The 21,765-nt window shown below is 39.5% G+C and overlaps 2 protein-coding genes across 8 annotated transcripts in view; one reads left to right on the top strand and one right to left on the bottom strand.

The window, feature by feature from the left end:
* Window positions 1-2,459: 2,459 nt before the first annotated feature.
* On the bottom strand, window positions 2,460-21,705 carry ODR4 (odr-4 GPCR localization factor homolog). Of its 3 annotated transcripts, none has more exons than XM_080623537.1 (14): window positions 20,442-21,705; window positions 18,220-18,354; window positions 17,675-17,803; window positions 17,201-17,296; window positions 15,992-16,098; window positions 15,274-15,310; window positions 14,995-15,135; window positions 14,294-14,389; window positions 13,132-13,197; window positions 11,352-11,480; window positions 10,649-10,739; window positions 8,856-9,041; window positions 4,790-4,882; window positions 2,460-3,581 (listed from the first exon to the last, which is right to left on the bottom strand). In XM_080623537.1, the coding sequence occupies exons 1-14, from the start codon at window positions 20,664-20,666 to the stop codon at window positions 3,514-3,516; spliced, it is 1,599 nt and encodes a 532-aa protein (XP_080479663.1). In that variant the 5' UTR covers window positions 20,667-21,705; the 3' UTR covers window positions 2,460-3,513. The 3 variants fall into 3 exon arrangements, with proteins under 3 accessions (XP_080479663.1, XP_080479665.1, XP_080479664.1); XM_080623539.1 differs by lacking the exon at window positions 20,442-21,705 and adding an exon at window positions 19,601-19,705; XM_080623538.1 differs by lacking the exon at window positions 20,442-21,705 and adding an exon at window positions 18,751-18,881.
* TPR (translocated promoter region, nuclear basket protein) overlaps window positions 20,120-21,765 on the top strand; it is a 40,322-nt gene continuing 38,676 nt past the window's right edge. For all 5 annotated transcript variants that reach the window (XR_013957443.1, XM_080623534.1, XM_080623536.1 and 2 more), the window contains exon 1: window positions 20,120-20,396. Coding sequence is in view for 4 of the 5 variants with exons in the window: in XM_080623534.1 (XP_080479660.1) it covers window positions 20,246-20,396 (151 nt within the window). In the remaining variant the exon portion in view is untranslated. The remainder of the gene's footprint in view (window positions 20,397-21,765) is intronic.

The raw sequence follows: 21,765 nt of genomic DNA, 5'->3' as shown, positions 1-21,765 counted from the left end.
CGCCATATCCCCTTCCTCACCCCAGTCCTCTTCATTTTTTCATGTGAGTTCTTTCTTCATGAGTTTCTCCCCTGCCCCCAACTCACATCCCCCATAACCCCTCTGCATCCAGATCCCAGATGCTTCCTCAAACCCCACTGCTTGCACATTGCCCACCCCTCTCTCTCTCCTCCTACATTTTAGAGCAGGGAACAGTGCTTGCCACGCAGGGATACGTTAGCTCCTGCGGAGCAGCACTTGCACTGCACCAAGAGCTGTTCTGCTCCTTGCAGCAAAGTGCAACTGCAACGCTCACTGCCAGGAGCAGCAAGGAGTGGAGAGCTATGCTCTTGCACAAAAGTGGAACATCCAGGGCTCTATGGTCACCTGCTAAGGACATCCACTACACCAACGTGCCACTTTGCTTTCCTTGCTCCATGGCCAACTACTTTGCACGCTGTTAAGAAATATCATGCAGTGTCTCTTCACAAGACAAGCTCTGCACGGGAAGTGTTGCCTGTATGCAGGACTACAGGAGCAGACAGACGTGAGGAAAAGTGCAAACGCCGCCACCACAAAGCCCAATGATATCCAGTGTACCATTCATTTGCAGATCTACCTCTTGTCTCTGGTGTGCCTGGACCCGCTGTTAGCAGCTCAATGTAGCTGCCCCTCACACACACAGCGCTTCAGCCTCTTCCCTCCTGCCTTCAGCATGTTGCCTGTGCTGCCTTTTTTCCCCATTTCATCTCTTGCTAGCACCTGTTGTCTCATTGCTGTCACTCCCACAACCACGATGCCACATGCAGATGGATGCAGCAAGCCTGGAGGAAGGAAAATTGTTCCCCAGGTTCCCTGTGCTGGTTCTCCTGCCCAGGTAATGGGGTGGGGGAATGCAGGCAGGAACTACCCCCAGATTTTCAAAGCACTCAAATGCAAAGGCCAGGAATGGTCAAGCCACTGGGGGGCTTCCGATACAGAGGCAGTGAACGTTACTGCCTGGCTGCGAAGGGGATAAGGGCCCCACTAGGCCGCAGTTACCGTCTTGAGAGGGTACAAACGGCCGAGCGCGGCCGCGGCTCGGAAATAATCGTTGAGGTGGTGCTGCCGCCCGGCGACAGAAAGCCGGCACCGCAGCCGAACCGCAGCGGCACCGCAGCCGAACCGCGGCGGCACCGAGAGCAGCTCATTGCGCTCGCGGCTGCCGCCCGGTGACCCAATACGGCACTGCAGCACCAGCTAAACGCATGCGCAGTAACGCCCACTACAGCGCTCGCTGCTGCCGCCCGGTGGTCAAAACGCGCTCCTGCAGCCCGCGTTCCCGCAGGTATCGGCAGTGCGTTCGTTGCTGCCTCCTGCTGAAGGTACGCCGCCAGCGCCCCGCTTGCGCGCTGCCGCCGAAGCGCGATTCTGCAGCCCGACCTCCGCGCACCGCTTCTGGCCCCTCAGGCGCGCCATCGGCGTCCGCCGCATGCGCAGGAGCAGTACGGCGGCGTGGTGGGCGCGGGTCCCCTGCAGCTGCCTCCAGCTGCAGCACCTTCCTTGGAGCCTGCCGCAGAGCAACTAAAGCGTGGCGTGAAGGCGGGGGCCTGGCGCCTTCAGCAGCCCCTGAGCAAGGAGCGTCTCCAAGCAGAGGCGACCTGCGGTAATAATTGTCGCTGCTGCTGCTTTCTCTCTGCCAGAAGCCGCGCTGAACGTGGGATTGTCCGTTCTTCGCCTGGGGATGCCCAAGGTTGCAGCTGCCCCAGGCTTGCCTGGGCTGTCAGAGCCCGGCCTCTTGTTCTCCTTGCGGTGTGGTACCAAAGACGGACAGGCGGAGCACTGACTGGCTCCAACCACATTCTGCTTTTAACACCACAGGTGCTAAGCAAGAGCTATTGAAAGAGTGTTTCACGACAATTTCGTTCCTGGTGCAAGACATTTAGTATCTCAAATGCTGTGCTTTACTTCTATGGCTGAGTTTCAAGTAACAAGCAACTACAGAATAACCATTTTGTATTTAACCTCTGAAAGCATACACAGCTCCTATCACCCAAAAAAAAAAGGAAAAGAGACCCCAACAGACAGACCCAAGACAAACTTCATCCCATTACTGCCCTGCCCCTCCTTCTAACAGACTTTAGCAGAGCAATTTTAAACCAATGATCTTTCATTTACATATCACAAAATTCATCTCATTTTCTGGATAGCACTCAACCTCCCCCAGAATCACCTGCTTCTGTATAATGCCATCTTGCGTACTGATTCCACCCATTTGGACAGAATGACACACTTCCATACAACACAGCACCTGGAAAAAGCACCTCCGTTGCAATGCTCACTTTCCTGAGAGGCCCCGCTTGACTGAGCACAAAAGATCACCATGATGTTCCAAAATATAGTTCCAATACTAAAGGCAGCTCTTTTTCCAAACATGTAAAAACAGAATGCATAGATAAGGCAATGGTATTTGAGACACATTTCATGCAGTTGGCTTTTAATATAAGTATTCCAGTACTTCCTTGATTATGCTTTAGAACCAAAGAGTTTATATTTCTTCTTAGTGTTCCTTATACAAAGAAAAAAAAAAATTACAGTGATACTGAAATGCCGTAAAATATGGAATTCGTTTCTACTGTAGTTCAGATCCAAGTAAACATCACATTTTATATAAGAATTACCTTTATTAACCTTACTTGAATTCTTCCCTCCTTCTGTTCTCCTCATAGGAAGTAAACAATAATGTTATCCCCTAACATACCTGGAAGAATATCTCATAATGGAAAGTTACCTGTCTGTAGTCTAAAAATCCTGATTAGCAAACAATTTTGACAACTTGCATGCATCTACAAGATAATCCAAAAGGGCTGACTATATGTAGCTGTTGCTGAAATAGTTAATATTTCAAGAGAATGATGATTAAATCAGAACTGGACAGAAAAATCCTCATCAAGAGTCACTAAGTAAAAGACAGCATATACAAATCTCAAAAGTTCTATGCATTTTATTGATTTCTGAGTTCTCGAACAATGGTATTAACAGGCTGGATTGGTCTAGTCGTGAAACTACTAGGAACTGTTTGCATACCTATTATGCTAGTTAACCAATAATATAGAAAACAATGCATATGGTGAAATGCTGGGTACCTTACATCTAATTGTTCCCCAATTAACTTTAATGAGATGAGATTTCTTTAAGCAAAGGAACCCTTAAAGCAAGAATTGTCATACCAGGTAATTATGCTAGTCTTGCCAATAGCCTGAAAAACACCAGTAGCAGCATTTTGCACTAAAAGAATAAATAGGGAAAATTGTTTAGGGGATCTTTCTAGAAAATAATACTATCATTCAGCAACATATTGTAACCATGTGATTCTACTTGATGTAGTAAGTGCATGCTGGCACAAGGTAACTGAATCTATCATTACAATTTTTGTTGCATGTGTAGCTGGTGATATTTAGGCAATAATTCTTAATTACTAATATATTAAACCCAAATGCTTCCATCTTGTAACTGGCCAATACTTCCATTCCACAAAGCTCTGGTTGCTTGAGTTTAATCACTGAAGTAATTGAAAGAGAAGATGGATGCAAAGACTGCAACAGCAGCTGCTATTACCACACCTAAAATAACAAAGGAAATGCATTCAGTGAGTGGCACGTGCAGCAGTCAGGACAAGCTAGCGTGTGGAGAGCAGGGTCAAGGTGAATGACAGGAGGAGAAACAGCCACCCCAGAAAAACTGTTTTACCACTGCTTAACCTAAATCTAAAGCTACCATGTCAGATAATTACATTATAAAAGTTCCACATGACATTTCTAATCTGAGCAGGATCCTTTCACCTGTAAGTATGCTCACAGCATGCTTCTGTAGTACCTTGGCTGTGTCCTGGCCCCCTAAAATAAAGCACTGACTCTGCACTACAGCTCAGTTCTAGGAATCAGACTAGGAAAAATAACAAAAAAATTTAAGCTTGAAGAAACAAGAGCTATTAAGTTTTTTCTTTAAAACTACATTAACTCTCTTTGTAGCACAACATTTTCCTATTAACATGCTTGTTACTGATGCAGTTGAGAAGATGACACACAAAAAACTCAAAGCCCCTGAATGATTATATTTACTGCTACTCCTCCTTAATCTTCCAGTTAGCATGTTCTAAGAATTAATAGAAAAAGAAAGTTATTGCTTTGTTGACCAAAGTGCAACTGTCCTTTAACAAAAAAATACACAAAAACCCCCCCTCGAATAGAACTGTACTAAGTGCAAGCAGGTAAGAGCCAGATGAGAACTGTACTAAGTGCAGGCACATGAGAGCTGGACCAAGGAGGACCAATGGAGAAACTGTATCTGAAAGAAGACTGTGGCTGGTGTTCCCTGAATTACCAAGGCTGACAATTAGCACTCAAGCCCATATGTACCTGTCAGCTTCAGATGAAGATTAGTGAGTCACTAACTGATTTATGGATGCCTACTTGACAAAGCCATTCAACTGTGTTTGATTTGTTTGGTATTTTTTCTTTTTTTTTTTTTCCTTTTTTTTTCAAGTATGGAATTATGAAAGTGGTGACTCTCCAAAAAAGAAATAAAGCTATATGAGTCTTTTGTATTGACTTGAAGGCTGAACAAATGCAAACACTGCTTTTGTTCCAACAATGGGCTGTGGTTTTTTCTGCCCCAGAAACACCCTGCACCTACAATACCGATAAGGGGACTCATTTTAGAAAAGTATTGTACTAATCTCACTTGTTTGCCAATAATGCTGTAGAAAGTAACAGTACAGAAGGGACCCATTATAGTTTTTGCAATAGCAGAAATTAGGGAAGTAACATACCCATATTTTGCTGAAGTTTCAAGAGCAATGTTGCTTTTGTCAGCTGTTTCTGTTGTGTGTCATCCACGTTGTCAGTAACTGGACAAATACCAACTGCACAGAAAGCAAATGAAGTAGTAAATACCAGTTCAAAAGCTAACAGTTGTGTTTCACAGCTGAATTAATACAAAATGTCAAGAACTCCAGATCAACTTTATAAAATACATTTATGGTAGAAAAAAATGGCTTATTGCAGTAGAAATCATGCAGTAGAACAGCATAGTGCTAAACTATTCTGTATGTCTGGAAGAGTAAAAATAAAGAGAAAAATACGTTTGGGAATGAGTCCCTTTTCCAAAACTCATCTTCCACATCCTACTTCCAGAGCAATATATCCAACCCCCTTCACATAACTTACAGAGAATTTGACTACTCTGAGAGGGAACCATCAAAATGAACCAGGCCTTCCCGAGGAACCGGCAGCTCAGGTGACCCGAGCAGCTGACTCACAGAGGGCAGCACCAGGAGGGGCAGCGGCAGATTTAAACTGGTGATTGTCAGCCACTAATGGTCATTTGCAATGGGTGTTTTTTAGAGAAGAAACTATCAAATGCCTCTCAAGCCCACTTCATCTTATATATATAGTTTCATCTTATTTTTTCTGTGTGAACAAAAAAACACCCTCATCTGCTTAAAATATGAGAATTCTTCAACTAAAGGAATTATTAATTATTGCAAGATAGCTTTAACTAGTACAATAACAGCACCACGTTCTCTCCAAACTACAATAGAGTTTTCAATTCCCTAAAATAACATTCCACTTTCAGAAAAGCTGACCACATTTCTTGGGTCACCTTTGAAGTCTAGATCCAGCAGTTTCTTTCTGCTTTAGTTTTGTTGAACAAGTAGGGTAAGTTGTGCCCTCTAACTTTATGTTTCTTTGTACCTTCATAACAACTGTTGCACTTTTCTGAAGATAACTTTTGAAGCTGTACATCAAGACAACAGTGCTTGCTTGCTCAGGGAGGAAAAAAAAAAAAAGAAAAAGAGAAAAAGAAAGGAACATCCTAAAGCTACTTTGTTACCAAAGGCATTTATGCCATTATGTTATCGAAGATTTGCATGTGAAGCAGCTGTAGTATAAATCACACAGAGTTTTCAAAAGCAGATGCTTTCTAGTGCCAATTAGATGAATTCCTAATTTTTCATTAATTCTTCAATTTGCTAACAAAGATGAGGGAGCGTTTACCACTACTGAAATCTTATTTATGTTTATCCACTCAGAGTATTTAACGTATCGCCCCCACCTCCTGCACCAAGGAGGAGCAAGGATTTAGTAAAGCCAATCATAAAAGCAAAGCTTTCAATTGCTTGTAGAAAAGCACTAAATACCTTGAAACTACACTGTTTGGGCTATTTATAGCTTTCAATTATAAGTAGGTCAGTTTTATGTTCTATTTTCCATGCAACGATTTTAAAGCATGACCCAGTAGTGACCTCACTAGAGTGTTGTATTAGGAATCAAAAGAATAAAACTATAGGAGACAGTGGCAGAGGCTGGACTAAGTAAGCACATAAACCCAACCTTCTCAAAATACCTTTATTTCACATATTTTGACTAAAAACTGTGTAAAAAATAAACTTTGCTATACTGATTACATCCTCCTCTTCTCAAGTGCTGTTTCAGAGAGCAACAACAAAAAAAGGAATTCTTTCAAAAGCCTGCTCATGTTCTGGTATTTTAAACAATTCTTTTTATCAACAAATCTTCCCTGGAATTTCACTATGGATAGCATTTCCAGTTAATTGAAGGTTGGTGCCTAACACCACAGAAATCATGATGCAAAGATAAAGGCTGTTGTCAAAATTCACCACAAGCACATTTTTACACCATTACTAGATACTGATTAATTATTAATAAAGACAGAGCTAAGCTTTGAGAGACAACAAATGCTACACAAATTAGAATGATGCACTGAAAAAGCCTTTACGCAAGGGAAACCCCCAAACTCTCATTGTGTCACAAAAACATTTTAACGCAATACTTAGACACTTCATACCTAAGTACCAACAAAAAAAAAATCAAATTGCAAAATTAATGTTTTTTCTTAGAACGCAGAACGCTTTTCTTACACAGTTAACAAGTCTCATTTCTAAAACAGCTTTTCTGGCATTAATAAAAGTGTATCAATAACTTGTTATTTTAACAAACCACAAGTTAATGATGCCATAACAATAATTATGATAATCGAACAGTGTTGTGCTGATAGTATTATTACTATCATCACTATAAGCAGAACCTGTTCTATGGACATACTTTGTGGTTTACACTGGGACATGGGCAGTCCCATTTTTTCCCAAAATCGTTTTTGTATGCTTTTCCCTCTCTTCTGCTATGCACTTGCCTTAATTTGCCCTTTTACTCCACACACACCTACCTCTCTAACCAGCAAGCCACAAGAACACAGAAGCACATTTTGCTGACATAATTTTACATGTATTAGTGGTATCAAATCTTTGTATGCATCACTGTAAGTCTAGTCATCTTCTTTTCCTAGCTTCAGACCATACATCCTTGTATCCGCAATAAAGCTAAATTGAATCATCTTCTCCCTCCCAAGCTTATCTCTGCTGCTGAAACATTAATTTCCCTGAGTTACACTAATTCCTTAAAGCTCAGTAATAATTAGCTTTAAGATTATTAAAGTTACTCTTATAATTCAAGAGAAATTTTTATTGGCCTTCTTGTTTTTCTTGAGGTTCTTGAGCTATGTTCATCTTTTACTCTTCAAGATAATGAGTCAGATTAACAGCTAACAGGTTTAGTTAAAGCCAGGGGAAAACCGACTAATTTAGAAAGATGTAGGAATTTACAGTTAGCTCTGAAATCAAAAAACTCAAAAACCCAACCAAACAAGTAGGTCAAGGAAGTATCAGTAATCACAATTTGCCCTACAAAGCAAGTTCATGGCTACATTTCTCATTTTTTGCCCCTAAATATCAACATCAAAAAGTGATCACAGTTCTTATCTGAGAATGTGTTATTTTTTCTTTTAAATTATAAAACTGTAACTGCTGCTCATATTCATGCTGATGGGACTAAAACAAGGGCAGAAATCTCTTCCATAAAATCACAGGAAGTATTATTAGATGCGTTTCAATTACAGATTTGACTCCTACATTGAAATTAAAGTCGGGGGGGGGGGGGGAGAGAGAGAAAAAGCACAACAGGAAATCCTATAAACAAATAATCAGGAAAAGGAATTCAGTAACTAGATTATAGCAAAATATCTGTATTAAAGGAATATAAAAGTCTCATAATCAGAACATAAACTTAGAAAACATTCAGTAGAAAAATAAAAGCGCTCTCAATTTTCTTTCCAGTTCTGGTGAATCATAAAAGTTCAGTTTGGGGCATTTGATACATAAATTAAAATACTCAAAGAAATAATGGTACTTTGCATTTTTTAAAAGGTTTTAGCATGGGAACTTTCTGAAAAACATATTAGACTATATGTATTTTTTCCTACTAGCACTTTTAAAGTATTTTTTAATTATTCAGTGGAAAAACAGTAGAATTGACTAAAGCACACAACTTCTAACTTATTTTAAGTAGTGTAAGAGTTACTCAGCTTTAAAAACATTGAACTCCTGAAAAAATAACCAGAATACAAAGCTTTACTGGTTTTTTTTTACAGTTTACTTGCCAATATAGAAACACTTCTTAACTCATATACAGAATAAAGTGAGCAAACCTTGTTTAACCATATATTCATGTATCTACTGCAGCTCATGAGCTGCAAACATGGTTGGACAGATAATGCAGTGAGAGAGCAAAATACCCGAGAAGAGAAAGAGATGTCTCTTAGAAGCCAATCACAGAAACCACAAGAACCCTTGCCATTTTTCACAAATATATTTCAACTGTAATCTGAAAGATCATAAGATTGATATAAACCTTTAGAGCTTCATATGAAGTAAGCAAATTTTAAGCATATCCGTATCTGGATAAATCTGGCCTATGTCATTAGTCAACATTTCATAATCCATGATGCAGTCTGTCCTGGTTCTCAGGTACTGTATTTACCTGTGTTAATTTCCTCTGCTATATGGATATCTTCAGCTTGCACAGATTGATCCAACATTTCAACAAAACGTTCCTGAATTTCTCCAATAGCTTCCTCACCAAACCTATAGTCACTGAGCATCACACTGGATCCAGCAACAGGGACAAACAGTCTTTGAGGTAGGCCATGATATTCCCTCTCAAAATCTAAAAGGGAAAAAATACCATCCAAAAAAAAAGCTCAAGGTTTCATGTTTCATGCATGGCTTGTTTAGTTGTTACTGTTTTATGAAAATTTGGGTGTTATTACACTGATTTATGTTCTTACGTTAGTGTCCCTAGAAATACCTGACAGACCTTCGAAGCAGACCATAAAATGTTAAATAGACCTTTTTTTTTTTTTTTTTTTTACGTTTAGAACAGTCTGGGAAAGGCTGCAGGTAAAATTGTACACAGAAAAACATACAATTTCAACACCATAAAGGACTGCAAATTTTTGGCTGCTATATGATATACTTAAAGCCATAAAGTACAGGTGCAACCTAAAGAGGAAACTGAAAACTGCATGCAACTGAAAAGTATAAATTATGCAGTTTGGATAAAGTTGGCTAACACCAAACAAACCATGTTATCCTAAACTAAATAGTAACTCTGACCAGGAATCATTTTTCCTTCTGCAATCAATCTGTTTTGAGTTCTATTTTGTTCTAAAATCTCTACCAAAAATAGTATCTTTTAAAAGGCCTTCCTTTAAATAAGATTTTCAAATTTTTATTTCAATTAACTAGTAATATTTGGTTTAAAACCAAACAAAAAAACTCCTAAACCCAATGAAACAAAAAAACCCCACAAAACAATAGGAAGGTAACTTGATACTATTACACTAACTAAAAGAAGTTTAAAGAATCACCTAGCATGAGCTAGGAGATCCAGTCTCAGCATATACCGCCTTAGTTTTTAGCATAATCACAAGAGAAAGTTTTATTTTCATTAGGTCAATTTGGATTGCATTTTTGCCACTGCATGGTGCCCTGTTAAATTCAAGTTAATGCAATACAGTAATTATTCCCAGTGCTGAAATAAGATCTACTAATTTAAAAGACACAAAGCCTGTAAAATACTACTTGAAAAGCACTAAATTCAGGAGGCAGAGATGACACAAACTTTGTAGCTGTATAGTTAGTAAAAAAAAAAAAAAAAAAAAATCAATTAAGGATACTTGTTCACATCATAATCACCATATTTTATTCAATGGAGATGAACAGTACTGAACTTTAGAGCTCATGTTCACTAGCAGTTGTAACATAGGTAATATGAAAACACGGAAGGCCATGTCCAACTGGTTCTTTTGATCCTACCAAGTTTTAGTATACTTCAATATTAATAGGAATACCATACAGTGCTAAAAAAAAATGAAATTTAAAATGTGCAGGTTACAGTTAGAACTTCAGTGACAGGAGTTTCAACATGGATTTAAAAAAAAAAAAAAAAAAATCCAAGCAGTGAGAAAGACACAGAAATTGCATTTTGTGGTCATGAGATCTGAATACAAAGTTGGCGTGAAAGCCACGGTGCCAAAGAACATATCTGAACTTGATTGAAATTCTCCAGATTTAAGAAAAAGTCAAGGCTGACAAACAGAAATTGTGCCATTTGCTTGTTATACTGCTCTAACCATACTGAGACTTCAGTATACCAGCAGAATTTTCCCCAACAACCAAAATTCACTGGTCGTTGCAGTGAATTTGGGTGGCTGTTGGGATTTTGTTTGGTAGGGTATTTTTGTTCGTTTGTTTGGTTTTTATAATTCATACCTTTTTTGTGAGGTCCTTCATTTATAATCAGATCTTCAAATAGTATTTCACACCGATCACTCAATGTGTTTATTATGTCTCTTTTCAAAGCCTATAAGGAAAAAACAAAAACATCAGTAATACAACCCATGGTGAAAAAATAGTTTTTCCCAGAAAATAAAAACTCTAAACTCTAAAGAGAATTTTTAAAAGTCCAATAAAGAGGAAGCCAACATCAAAAGAATTAAAATAAAAAAAAAATAAAAAAAAAAAGAAAGCTGAGGAAATTTTTAGTATTGTTAGGATAAGAACTGGCAACTTCTAAACACTGCCATTAAAATCAAACAAAAATAATCACAAGGCATTGACTCAATAAGGAGGGAAATCACTGAACAAGTAAATATACATTTTCCCCTCCACATATAAAAAAAATATATTCTGCAACCTTTGTTTAAGAAAATTCTTCAAAGCCTAATCACTTTGACAGTTTGGGCAAAGATTCACTAGAGAACAGCCTTAGGAGACATACCTGCTAGAAATGAAAAAGGAACCTAATCCACCACATTACACACAGATGACTTCTAAAACAATCCCTGTGTTCAAGGGGGTGAACATCTTGACCTCAGTTTAGATCATATCATTTTGGCAAAGAAAAAAAACATATGATAAATTTAATGTTATTTCAGAAAAAATGTTTCTGATGCACTAAGAACCTTTTCATTACCTGAATAGCTTCTTTAACTTTAGGCTTGTTGTTATGTGTGTAGGCTCTGCATTTCACAGCACCTTTGAGATTTATGGAACCACTGCAGACCTGGACTGTAGCTGTTGATCTACGACTTGAACCCTGGGACTGAAAAATAAACATGTTTCAGTTTTATCTTGTTACCAAGGTACTTGCAGCATAAGCAGCAAAAAAAAGACCTAAGAAATTAATAGCATAGAATCATAGAACGGTTAGGGTTGGAAAGAACCTTAAGACCATCTAGTTTCAACACCCTAGACTACATCACCCAAAGCCCCGTCCAACCTGTCCTTGAACACTGCCAGGGACAGAGCATTTACCACTTCTTTGGGAAAGCTGTTTCAGTGCCTCACCAGCCTCACAGTAAAGAACTTCTCCCTTGTATCTAATCTGAACTTCTCCTATTTAAGTTTAAACCCATTACTTGTCCTATCACTACAGTCCCTGATGGAGAGTCCCTCCCTGACATTCTTGTAGGCCCCCTTCAGGTATTGGAAGGCTTCTAGCATATCTTAAGATGTTTACACATAATTTGTTTTCCCTTATGATTTATAATTTTTTATTTTTTTTCCTTGTTAGGTAAGACTGAAAATATTTCTTCTTGTCCATCACAGAAAATTTATCTACTTTTCCAGTCATTCAATATCTTGCAATTTAAATACTTGTGTCTTTAAGACTTCTAATACTTTCCAGGCAAATGGCCTGTGGCTTATATTAGTATTGCAATCTATAAATCTTTTTCAGATTATCTTTTTATAAACAATGAAGTTTGTAAGTTTACTGTAAAGTCAGCATAACCTACAGTATCGTGAGAGCCATCCCACCAGTCAGTCCTAAATTACAAAAGTGGTCACATTTACAACTATGTCAAACTGTTGCCTAGAAATAGTTGACCTAATTACCAAAACAAGTGTGTTGTATGAAGCATTCTATAACAAAACCTGGAAACAGAAGAATGCATAACTTCCATGTGAACTGCATAAATTACTTCTGCCAAAATAAAAAGCTTTCCTCTCACTGAGGCAATCAGCCATTGCAACAATGTAACAAGAGAAGCTGAGATACTCATCAAATACTTAAACTGGCATTTTAGGCATTTCTGAAAGTTTTTCCTAAACATAACTTTAGAGAATCCAGGAACTACCTGAAAAAATGGGATAGCCCGTGCTGTGCAAGCAGCCTACAAAAACAGTGTCTGTACACGTCTGGACCTTAGGATTTAGACTGCGACACCTAACTAAGGGTTCAAGTCACCATAAGTTATGGTAGAGAGGAAACTCCTGACAGACCTAACAGCTCCAGGTTATGATTCAGTTTACAGGATCTGTATCTTCATCCAGAACTAGTGATGGAACTTCAGACAAAAGCATTCAAGTAAATGTCCATAGCTAGTCATGGCAAGTTGAAGAGGGAAATTCTGTACTTTAAAATGGTGAAAAGTCACCTTAAAATTAATGTATGCAGGAATCCTACTATTAATTAGTTTGCAGGACTTCACTTCTATAACCAGTTTTTCAAATTTTCCTTGCAGCTGTACTGTGCAATTCTTAATGTGGCTATCACACAAGAATTTCTAAAGACACAAAATATGCAGATCAGTCCACAATGAGTTTCAGAGTCAATATCCATGGGAGAAAACCAAAGTCTTAGGATTAAGTAAGCTGTATTTCTAGATAGTAACTCAGAATGTCATTTTATTTTTTATTCTATTTTAGAAGTTAACAGCAAGCCTATACTTGACAAACCTCTAAATACTTACCAGCTGTGTCAGAACTTTGACATCAGAAAACTGAGAGCTGGACTGAGTATTTCCTCTTGACTTTTTCTGAGGGGAAAACAATTCTTTGTGTCAGGAAGCAGGAAAAATAAATAAAATCTCCCTGAATCAAAGTCTCCTTACTATAGTATAAAATGTGCATTTGTTTACAGCTTTGAAGAGAGAAAATGGCACATAGAAAACAGCCATGAGAAGATAATTACAAAACTAAAAGGAGAGATGAACGCATCAGCTAAACAAGGTGTTTACACTGCTTGTTATTCATTTAGACATACATAGCTCTTAGAACTCTCATCACCTGTATTCGTACCTTACTCATGTTCTTTAATTAGGAGACAGCACATAGAAAAATTTTTAGTCAGACTTCACATGTAATTATTGTGTTCATATTGCCAGAGGAGGAACAGGCAATCTGCAGCAATGAAGATGGGAACACAAGCAATCCTGCATATTAGTTACCTGAAATAGGCCAATTAGATCAATAAATATTTGTCCTGGGTTCAGCAGTAGCAGTCATTTTTCTCCTTCTTAGTAGCTGGTGCAGTGCTGTGGATTTGACTTTCAGCCTGGGAACAGCACTAATAACACCGATGTTTTTAGTTGGTGCTCAGTAATGTTTACTCTGACCAAGGACTTTCTGAGTCTTACGCTCTGTCAGGGAGGAGGGGAAGCAGGGAGGAAGCAGAGACAGGACACCTGACTCAAACTAGCCAAAGAGGTATTCCAAACCACAGCACATCATGCCCAGTATATAAACTGAGGGCAGTTACCTGGAAGGGCTAGATCACTGCTTGGGTCGGGCTGGGTATAGGTCGGCGGGTGATGAGCGTTTGTATTCTCTTCCCTTATTTCCCTTATTATTATTATTGGTGGTAGCAGTAGTGGTTTTGTGTTATACCTTAGTTACTGGACTGCTCTTATCTCAACTGGTGGGAGTTACATTCTTTCAGTTCTCCTCCCCATCCCTCTGGGAGTGGGGGAGGAAGCAGGGGGAGTGAGCAAGCAGCTACATGGTTCTGGGTTGCCAGCTGGGCTTAAACCATGACAATATTGTACAGAAGATGACCCAGTCAATGCTTTAGCACAACTGGAGGTTCTAACTACCTATCTGTTAGAGTTCAATTCCTCATTGTTTGGTACTCACCTGCCCTTCCAGTAGTTCTGCATCATTGTCTTTAACTTGTCCATTGATCAGAAAAACACTGTCTTCTATCTGTTTTGCCCATCGATTTAACCCATTCTTTAAAAAAAAGTGAAAACACAGAACTCTTTCAAAGAGGAAATAGACTTTAACAAAAATTGGGTAGTATCATGCTGAAAATGATAGAAATACATGTTTCAACAGTTCCTCTGAGAGTTTTAAAGCATCTAAAAAATCTGTCTATATATTTTTCCAAAGCTAAATCTTAAAATCAACATATTCAGAACATACCCATCAAGAAACAGGCATTTCAAAATATTGAAGTGATTTGATTTTTTTAGAAGAGGTATCCAGCCTATGGAAAGTCAATTCATACTAAAAGTGCCTCATAACCCTGTTATGCTTGGATGTAACCTTTTACTAAGTGAAGCAGAAGAGACTTTAGTTGGAATACTCATGACAATTGCTAAACAATTCTGAGCAAAGGAAAACTTTCAAAACTAAGTACAGCAGAAGAAAAAGCTATCCACATTTTTATACTATGAATGCTTCATAGTAACTTCAGAGGAGTAACTGCCAAACATTCTCTGCTGATTAGTCCTACTCCTCTACTCACCCTATTAAAATCTTTCTCTTTCATATAATTTTCAACAGAAAAAGTAGTGCAGATACCAACTACGGAACAGGTACAGCCAGTCAGTTACCTTGATATTCTTCTCAAAGTCATGGTTTGGTGAAGTAGCAAGAAGTGGAATGTGAATATTAACATTTACTGTGCAGTCCAAAGCTAACCAGGAAGCAGATAAAGCACTCTGATATTTCCAATCTGCTGGTTTAGCTGAACTCTAAGAGCAGAAAAAAAATAATAAAACATCTATAAAAACCACTGTATAAGTCAAATGGAGATTTTTTTATTCTTTTTTTAATAACATTATTTGTCATGCATTAGAAGCTGTATATGACATATAGGATGACTAACTTACCTTTGGATCTTGGACATCATAGGTTCGGCAAACTGCTCTTTGTTACTTAAAGAAAAAGATCCAGTGAAAAGCAATAAACAGAGTAAAACCAATTCACTAACGACTAACTTTGTCCTTTACTTCTTTGTTGAGCTAATTTATGCTCTGAAGAAAGTCATCATCTTTTATTAGTGTAAAAAGTGGAAAAATCTTTGACTGTAAACTCCAACTACCATAGTGATGCTGTCCCATCTCTCACAAATATATTAAGATCAATATGTATTCACATGGAGAAACACCTCCCTAAGGAAAAATCTTGGTTGCTCTCCTTATATTATCTTATTATCAACAGACCCAGCATTCTTCTGCAGCACTAGTAGAGATCCCACATACCTGTTACTTCCCCACTTACATGTAAGTATCATTGATAACTGCAAGCTCAATCAGCTATACTGTATTTTAGATGTTTTCTTCAAATTATGCAAATCAAAACTGTCTGGGGAAGGCATAATTTGATACCACCACACAGACAAACTTAACAGTAAGAAATTACGGAAATTCTGCAAGGATAAAAAGGTCAATAGTATTACTCATGGCTAATCAGAAAACTTCACGATTTTAACATACTTACTTACGCCTATCTGAACTCAAACAACTTCCTTCTCCTAATTTACCATTTACACAGAAAAGAGTTTGGGAGTAGCAGTCTCCACCAATAAAGCTTGCTCATAAAGGATACTTTTTCGTAGCAGAACAGATCTGAAGAGCTGCTCTCTCCGAGACTTCCTCCTCAGCAGGTTTCCAGAGCCTTCTTTTAGTCAAAGACTTTTCCACTGAGAAGATTAGCTAAAGATGAAAAAAGTACAGATTTTCATAAAAATAATGTATTATGCATATAATTATAATAGACTTGTACTAAAGTTCTAAGTTCAAGCAATAACATAATTATGTATAAATGGGAAATACAGCTTATAGGTCATCAAAATGCCATGTTAAAAAGATGATTCTACAAAGATTCATAGCAACTACTCCGAAGTGAGTTGTCTGTGAAACCTTAATCAGCTTCCTTATAATCCAAACCAAGCAACACACATTCACATATTCACCTTTTATGCATTTCTCCTTACATAATATTACAGCTTTATGCCTATCAGCTGAGTATCAGAAAAGACAGCTGTGCTAAATAGCTACTAATTAAAATAATTCAGTGATCACTGATCACCTGAACACAGCTCACCTTTTATCTGTTGACTACTAGTTTCAGTAATCACAACTGAGATGCAATTTCATTGCACTGCCAAAACTGAATCTTGGACCTTAGCCTTCAAAACCTACTCATGTTTAAATTACTTATCATGTGTGTTTATGAAAATGACATATATCTACAGAACAGAAACTAAACATGGCACTAGATGCCCCAGTACTGTAACAAAAACACATTTTAAATCTCTCAGGCAGTAGCATGTTCTGAGTAGTTTTTAAATATAACTCTACACGCATAAGTCAAAGACCACTAGTTCTATACAAGATATTGTTTTTAAAGAGATTGGCTATTTTCAGTAATGCAAACTTCTCTAATCTGAACAATTTACTCAGACAAAAGCAATAAAAGATAACATTACTAACAACTGTGCCACAAGGATTTTGCTTAATATAAACCTTGAAGATGTTTTCCTTAAGCCAGAATGTCTGCTTTCAGTAAATACAGTAAGATTTGCTGTTACAGTAACAAACACCACAAGAAACAGAAAGTTAGCAAACACTGTACTGTGGTACAGTCCTGTAGGACAGTGATTTCTGAGCTGTCTCAAAACCATACATCAAGCCAGAACATTTGTGCTTTTAGAAATAAAGCAACAAAATAGTCATATATACTCAGGTAAATGAGAAAATTACTCAGCTACACATCTAAAGATATTCCTGTTTTTCCACTAGGAAGTCTACTTACCTTGCGTAAAGCATTTTGACTATCTTTTGACAGTTCTGGACTTGCAATAATAAATACACCAAGAACTAATAAGCCTCCAGGAAGCATTCTAGAAACCTTAAAAATAAAAATGAGCATTTGTTAATAGAAATCGGAGATCTAGCAACCATGTAACTTCATATATAAAAAATTTCTAATGAAACACGTAAGCATTGAGAGCAGAAATGAAATAAGCAAAGCCGGTTTTCATTTGTAGGTTCCTTCAAAATGTAGGAACACATCCCGGAAATTGTTTCTTTCTTCAGTCCCATCAAGTCTCTGTTTCATAATAAACTTTGAAAACAGTACAGGTATTCTGGTTTAAAATATCTGTGTCTAGAATGGTTAGGCACTTTCAGAAAAAAGCCTGAGATTAGGTAGATAATGAGATAGGTTTTGTCAATCTTACTTCCCTTGTATTCCTCCCACCCCCTTCATCAACTCATACTGTGCTACCTGACTGGCATGCGTAGTTATCCATTCTTCATCAATGGATGCCAGTTTTAAAGGACTGATATCTTCCTTCTGCTCTTCTTTCGGAGGCGTTCGAACAGCCTGAATTACGTAGTCCTTTTGCACGGAGCACTTTCATAAACATCAATATAAACAAATATAACATGAGGTTGATATAAAGTGAGAAAATACTGCATAGTAACTATATGGGCTGCTTTACACTAGGTATTTTTACACTCTATAGTAATCTATTACTAAAGTAATTCCTTCACTTTTTTTTTTTTTTGCCTTAGCCTTAAATCCTTGTTTAGTCATTTGTTTTATCATTTCTGTGTGTCCTATCTTCCACAAAACTCTTTTAAAAGACTTGAGTAGTTAGTTGACACTGGAAAACTTTTACAGAAGTCCCTTCTGGTCATATTACCACACTCCTGCATTATACAAGCTCAATGTGATGTTAGTAGACTGATCCCAAATGATTAAGTCCAACGGGGGTTTCTCCTATTAATAGGAATGAATGGAACAGACTTCACATATTACACACTTACCTGCCCTATTAACAGGCCAGTGACATAAGGCTGTACTTTTGTGCTGAGGTTTGAAAGATACTGACCAATAGCTTCCTCAACAAAGTAAGTTCTACCCATTGCTGCAGGTTTAAGGCCAAGTTCTGTAGTTTCAACCTACAAAGCAAATAACGTACAAAGTCAAAGAAAGCATATATACTGCACACGGTTACATGAAAATAAGAGTCTCACACAAAGATTCTGAATAGATTAATAGCTTTATCTGTCAACAAAGTTGACAAGTAGCTTTATTATCTGCAAGCTTGGATTTTTTTTTAAATGAAAAGCATAACTCTATACCAAAGGAAGAAGTATGTGGTCCTTATTTGAAGGAAAACTATTTTAAGTACCTGCCACTGGAATTATATGGCAAGTTGTGCAACTAAATGGTAGAAAAACACAGAATCATAGAATTGTTTAGCTTGGAAAAGATCCTCAATGACCAAGTCCTTCCAACCCATAAACCTAACACCAAACCATGTCCCTAAGTGCCACATCCACACTTTTAAATACCTCCAGGGATGGTGACTCCACCACTTCCTTGGGCAGCCTGTTCCAGTGCTTGACAACTCTTTTGGTGAAAAAGTTTTTCCTAACATCCAGCCTAAACCTCCCCGGTGCAACTTGAGGCCATTTCCTCTTGTCCTGTTGATTGCTACTTGGAGAAGAGACCAACCCTCACCTCATTACAACCTCCTTTCAGGTAGCTGTAAAGAGTGATAAGGTTCCCCCAAGCCTTCTTTTCTCCAGGCTAAACAATTCCAGTTCCCTCAGCTGCCTTTCATAAGACTTGTACTCCAGACCTTTCACCAGCCTCAGTCTTTCTTTGGACACATTCCAGCACCTCAGGGTCTTTCTTGCAGCGAGGGCCCCAAAGCCAAACACAGTATTTGAGATGCAGAGTACCTCCAAGCAACAATTTCTTGCTGAGTCATGTTTCATCTGAAGTCAGAATGTAGAGTGTATTTTTCATTTACATTCCTCTTTGAAGGACTTGCTAAATTCCACACTTGTACTTAATTATGCCATGCTCAATTTTCATTCCAATTCTTAAGGCATTACAAGTACAGCATATGTGGACTACCCAAAAGGCCATCTTTACATCTCCCCTCAGCAGCCATATGAATCCAGGACACAGGGACCGCTATAGACATTGCTCCCTTCCATGCAGGCCTACTTTGAAAACTGCTTCATGCACTGCGGACTTTCACAAGAAAAATTAACTATAAAAAAATCTGAAGCCAAAGAGTGAGCAAGCAAAGGGCATGCTGAGTCTCCACAAAGGTGTCTGATGGAGAAAGTTGCACAAGGGATGGTTGAGCTGAAGCTCTCGACACGGGAGAGGAGAAAGGCTGTCACCCACCTCACCTCAGCCCACACAACCGGGCCAAAAGCACCTCTGCACGCTCGCCTGCACTGGAGCCAGGCACACAGCTCGATGGCCGTTGCCGCACAGCTCCCCCCCGCGCTTCCCGCACCAGTCGGACGGGCGCGACCGCCTCCAGGTCCCCAGGTTCGACCGCCGCAGGCGCCTCCTCCGAGCACTGAGGTGGCCAACGCTAGCGCTACTTGCAGGCGCCGCTCCCGGCCTGGCGCAGGAGAATGACGTGTCCCAACCCAGACCCGAGCGCGGGAAAAGGGAGTGCAGAGAGCGAGCTCAGCGCCAGGGCCGCCATGCTTTGAATGGCAAACCGGTAACACCTCCTTCTGCAACTCCTACACCTACAGCACGCCTTAGAGGGGCGAGCACCCCCAGGGCGAACTTCGAGACGAAGCCTTCGGGACTCTCGTGTCGATTTTAACAGCTTTCTTTCGCACACCAACCCAAAGACACCCCCCCCCTTAACGGAAGTGCTCGTAGACGCGCCGCTTCCTGCCTGGAAAATGACCCCGTGATTTGGCGGGGCCAGGCCCGCGTGCTCGCGCATGCGGCTCTGTGGCGCCTGCGCTGTTGAGCCCGCCGCGGCCGGCGCCGGTGAGGTCGGACAGCACTGGGGCTGCTGCCAAGATGGCGGCCGTGTTGCAGCAGGTCCTAGAGAGGGTCGAGCTCTCCAAGCTGCCCAAACCGGTACAGGCGAAGTTGGAGCGCTTCCTGGCTGATCAGCAGAGCGAGATCGACGGACTCCGAGCCAGGCATGAGCGTTTCAAAGTGGACAGTGGTGAGTCCGAGAAGGGGGAGCTGGGAGAACGGGGCAGGCCCCTACCTGCTCCTTACGGAGAGGATCGCGCTGACCAAGGGCTGAGCAGTACGTGGTCGTCCCGGTGCTTGGGCGGAGGCAGCGGGCCCGCAACTCGGCTTCGGAGAGGTGGGCTAGGGTCAGGCCGGGTGTCCCCTTCTTCGTTGCGCTTTTTAGCGAGTAGCAATGTCTCGGTTCTTTCTGATGAGAGGAGTGAGGGGAGGGCTGGGCCTCAGGGGTCGTTGTTGGCATCAAAACACTTTCAGGACACTACCTGGGACCTGTGAGGTGGGTGTGTGCGCGTCCTCTGGTTGGGAAGGGACACTGAGGCGGGGGGGAGGGGGGCGTGTCCATGCAAGGTCCCTTCAGTAGCGACCTGATAAGGTTTTTTCTTTATCTGTTGTCTAGAAGAGTCAGGGGTTTTTTTGTGGGTTTTTTTGTTTTTTGTTTTTTTGTTTTTTTTTTTTGCAAAGGACGGCTCAGGTTAAAACTACCTTCAGAACGAGCTCAAGCAAGAGCTTTTCATGAGGTTTTTAGCAAGCATTGATATGCCTCAGTCTTTGGTCGTTGTTGTGGAAGAGAAATAGTTGTTTGTTTACCCAGCTCTTAAATAGCTTCACGTTTATACTTTTTCTGGTAAATTCCATATTGAAAACCATAACCTTTCTGTAAAATGCTCCTCGTAGAAATCAGTGTTTTTATATTAATTTGGAGGTTATTGTGTCACAGATAAATAATAGCAGTAGATAGCTTCAGCAGAAATGGGAGTAGAGTCCAGATGATTGTAAACTCTGGGCAGGGTTGTGAGTGTGAGTTAATGTATTGGGTAGGTGACATATTTCTGATGTAAACTTCCACCTTTCTTTCAATGTTTCTGTTTCTTTAGTGATAAAAGTCTTACTAAAGTAAAATAGTGAAGTGTAATGTAAATTAAAATATTGCACAGATTTTAGCAGTTTAGTCTTGTTCTCATCTTGTGTGCCTGGAGAGGGTGCATTATTTCAAATTGAAAGATATGATAGGAAGTATAAGAAATAGAAATCTCTCAGTATTTCCTTGGAAGCCCACTATGCTCGAGAGAGATATTGGTTCTTCTTTTACTATGTACTTTACATTTAAGCTCAGTGATTCAGTTACTGTTTCAGATAACCAAAATTTAGATCTGGGTTTCTTGGGGTGTTTTTTCAGTGCTACAGGATATGCAGCACAGAGCACAAGAGTTCGTTTTAACGTGTGTTAATTAAGAATTTTTTTTAAATAGATCCCTTGCTGTCTAGGTTTGTCTGGATTTTATTGTATGTGTATAAAAATACACTATAGATAAAAAGTTTTATGTCGATGAGACCACACT

Source organism: Psittacula echo, assembly GCF_963264785.1.
Source record: "Psittacula echo genome assembly, chromosome: 7".
Taxonomy (NCBI): domain Eukaryota; kingdom Metazoa; phylum Chordata; class Aves; order Psittaciformes; family Psittacidae; genus Psittacula; species Psittacula echo.
The sequence above is the reverse complement of the archived record's forward strand: the minus strand, read 5'-3'. Positions and strand labels throughout refer to the sequence as shown.